The sequence below is a fragment of the Scylla paramamosain genome, chromosome 9 (genome assembly GCF_035594125.1).
Source record: "Scylla paramamosain isolate STU-SP2022 chromosome 9, ASM3559412v1, whole genome shotgun sequence".
In the NCBI taxonomy this organism is placed as follows: Eukaryota; Metazoa; Arthropoda; class Malacostraca; order Decapoda; family Portunidae; genus Scylla; species Scylla paramamosain.
This window is the reverse complement of record NC_087159.1, coordinates 29,013,343-29,016,502: the sequence shown is the minus strand read 5'-3', so window position 1 is coordinate 29,016,502 and position 3,160 is coordinate 29,013,343. Positions and strand designations below refer to the sequence as shown.

Below are 3,160 nucleotides of genomic sequence, written 5' to 3'. Positions count from 1 at the left end.
CAATAAGTAAACAAGATAAGCTAGTAAGGCCTCTCTTCACCAAGGCTACTCAGCGGAAAAGCGGAAGCAACTAAAATTTCCCCACCTGTTTCACATCCGTGCTGATTTTCTAATTATTTTCATCATTTCAATGAGAATTGATAGTGATATATACACACACACACACACACACACACATATATATATATATATATATATATATATATATATATATATATATATATATATATATATATATATATATATATATATATATATATATATATATATATATATATACAGAGAGAGAGAGAGAGAGAGAGAGAGAGAGAGAGAGAGAGAGAGAGAGAGAGAGAGAGAGAGAGAGAGAGAGAGAGAGAGAGAGAAAATAAAAATAAGTAGTTATGTATAGATATAATGAATGCCAACAGCTAAATGAATGGATAGGCATATTTCCGCGTAAACACCCTTGTTACTTTGCTCACCCAGTCGTCACCAGAAGCGACGAATGCGTCCTATAACATTGAGAGCTGGAGCATCTTCGGACTTTCTCATGGACAGTCTCTTCACGATAAGCGGGACAGGGCGCGGCCGGGTTAAGGCAGGCTGTGCGAGTATATAATGGAGGCCTGGACGATGTTGATCACTCATTCTCTTGGTGCTGATCCAGGTGGCAGGACCCTACACTCAACACTACTTGAACTCACCATGTTCAGGTTAGTCCGAAAACACAGCCGTCGTGTCGTGTTTCGTGTGTTTGTTATGTTGTGAAATCCATAGAATGTTATTCGGTAACTATGGGACAGTTCCAAGCACGTATAACCACTAAATTATGGCTGATAAGGAGGAAAAGAATGTTTTGTGTAATGGACTTATAAATCATAATGAGGAGAGATATGGAACAAGAAGATTATCGAGAGTAGATGACTTCTAAAGAAAAGAAAGATACCTTACTGCAATAAATCATCTGGCAAACCGTTACTGTCCGTAATAAAATACGATGAATTAGTGCTGGTAACTAGAAGCTTATTGATGAGAAGGCGGAAAGGACTGTACCTAAAATACTATAATATTAGCACTTGGATTGGACTAGATTCCTGTGAGATAGTTACGGAATTATACAATCTAAAATAAAAATAATAATTAAACATTTTTTCCCTGTGTGCAGATACGGTCTCCTCTTACTGCTGGTGGCGAGCTCCTGTGTGCTTGGCCTGGCAGACAAGCCTCGTAGACTCTACGAAGCCCCGCGGCAGACGTATGACTATAGACCGGTAAGGATTTCTTTTCAGCTGGCTCTGTACTGATCTAACATGTATAAACCAGAAAATAAGATAACATAGTAAATAGTGTAAAATATATAGAAGTAACCGGAAGCGCACCTACCCACACAAACAACTTTACTGTTTGCAGCCTTGCACGACACGGTACGTGGATAAACTGGTGACGGTGACAGAGACTGTCCCCTCCTACGTCACAACAACTGTCGATAACTACGTCTCAGTCACCGAAACTCAGCAAGTCACCGAATACGAGACCGTCGTTTCTACCGTGGTGGAACCCACATACATCACAGAAACAGAAGTTTCCACTGTCGTCGACACTGTCCACAACACTGAGTATGTGACAGAGACTGAAGTAGTGACCGACACTGTCCACTCCACCGAAACTCAGTACGAGACCGTCGTCTCCACCGTTGTTGAGCCTTCCTACATCACAGAGACCGAGTACTCAACGGAAGTCGAGACTGAATTATCAACCGTGTCCGTCACACAAACCCAATACGAGACCGAGACCGTCGTCTCCACCCAGGTCCAGGTAAGACAATCCCTGTTATCCATCATGTTGTCGATCCTTAGTCGTGAGGGTTTAAATTTTGCCATTTTTTCCTTCAGCTTCAAAGTTTACTGATAAGGTTAAGAGCTTTAAGGCCCTAGCATGCTATTAGTGCCATTCCTTTAATAGATTACTATAGTCACAAATGTATCTCTTACACATACATTAAAGATTTCTACAGAACATATCCATTTTCACGAAGCTATCACCAAATATATAATTTTCTTTGTCAATATTCAGCCATATGCACAAAACAAAGCAGAAGCAGTAGGGAGCATAACTCTCACTTATCAACTTCAGCAAACAGGCTAATTCTCTATAATTTTATTCAAGATATTCATACATAACTACCATTTAAGTTTGATGTTACCAAGACTCCTGCATGAAAATCACTGCATACTTGTACAAAAAGCATGTTAGAAAGTGTGTAGTCCACGGAACTGATGTCTTCGTGTCTCGGTACAGGTGGAGACCACTTCCTTGTACTTCACCGAAGTGGAAACAGTGTACTCCACTGAGTACTCCACCGTGTCTACGTACATCACCACCACCGAGGAGATCACGCCCACTACCTCATACATTCCCCCTCCTGCCACCAAATCCTGTAAGTGTCCTCCACTCTGCTGCTGAAATAACAGAAGCATTTGAAAGCTCAGGAAAATGTTATTGCTCTCCCTGAGACTGTGGTAACTGAATCACGCTCAACCATATCGCCTATGATGAGTGATTAGATAATGAATAAATCTAGACTTACTCATTCCCCATAATATTTTTTTTTATAATCTGATGCAGAGGTCTGACATTAATTCTGTCGTATTCCTTGCAGCATACAGCTACCCTCCACCTCTCAGGGGTTACAACTTCTAAGTAACACTGAAATCTTTCACCTGGACAGCAGAGCTTCAAGCAAACACTGCTCTTAGAAACCTATGTTTAAGAATATTTACATTATATTATTGCTCATAATTTAAATAAAGCTTTTATGTAAATCATTCATTATTGTGAACATTAATTCCCTTTCATATGTAACAACGTGTGTACACACACACACACACACACACACACACACACACACACACTCATACATACATATATATATATATATATATATATATATATATATATATATATATATATATATATATATATATATATATATATATATATATATATATATATATATATATATATATATATATATATATATATATATATATATATATATATATATATATATATATATATATATATTGTTACGATCCGCGGATCATTATTGACACCGCCAACAGCTGCCACTACTTTCAGGTTGGTTTCCCTGTAGTCCAGTGCAAGGCAAACATAGATG

General features: G+C 38.4%; 1 protein-coding gene across 1 annotated transcript; it reads left to right on the top strand.

Moving 5' to 3' along the window:
* The first annotated feature begins 545 nt into the window (after nucleotides 1-545).
* On the top strand, nucleotides 546-2,807 carry LOC135103839 (uncharacterized). The gene is made up of 5 exons (XM_064010666.1): nucleotides 546-695; nucleotides 1,148-1,253; nucleotides 1,393-1,797; nucleotides 2,281-2,419; nucleotides 2,642-2,807. The coding sequence occupies exons 1-5, from the start codon at nucleotides 601-603 to the stop codon at nucleotides 2,680-2,682; spliced, it is 786 nt and encodes a 261-aa protein (XP_063866736.1). The 5' UTR covers nucleotides 546-600; the 3' UTR covers nucleotides 2,683-2,807.
* Nucleotides 2,808-3,160: the final 353 nt, after the last annotated feature.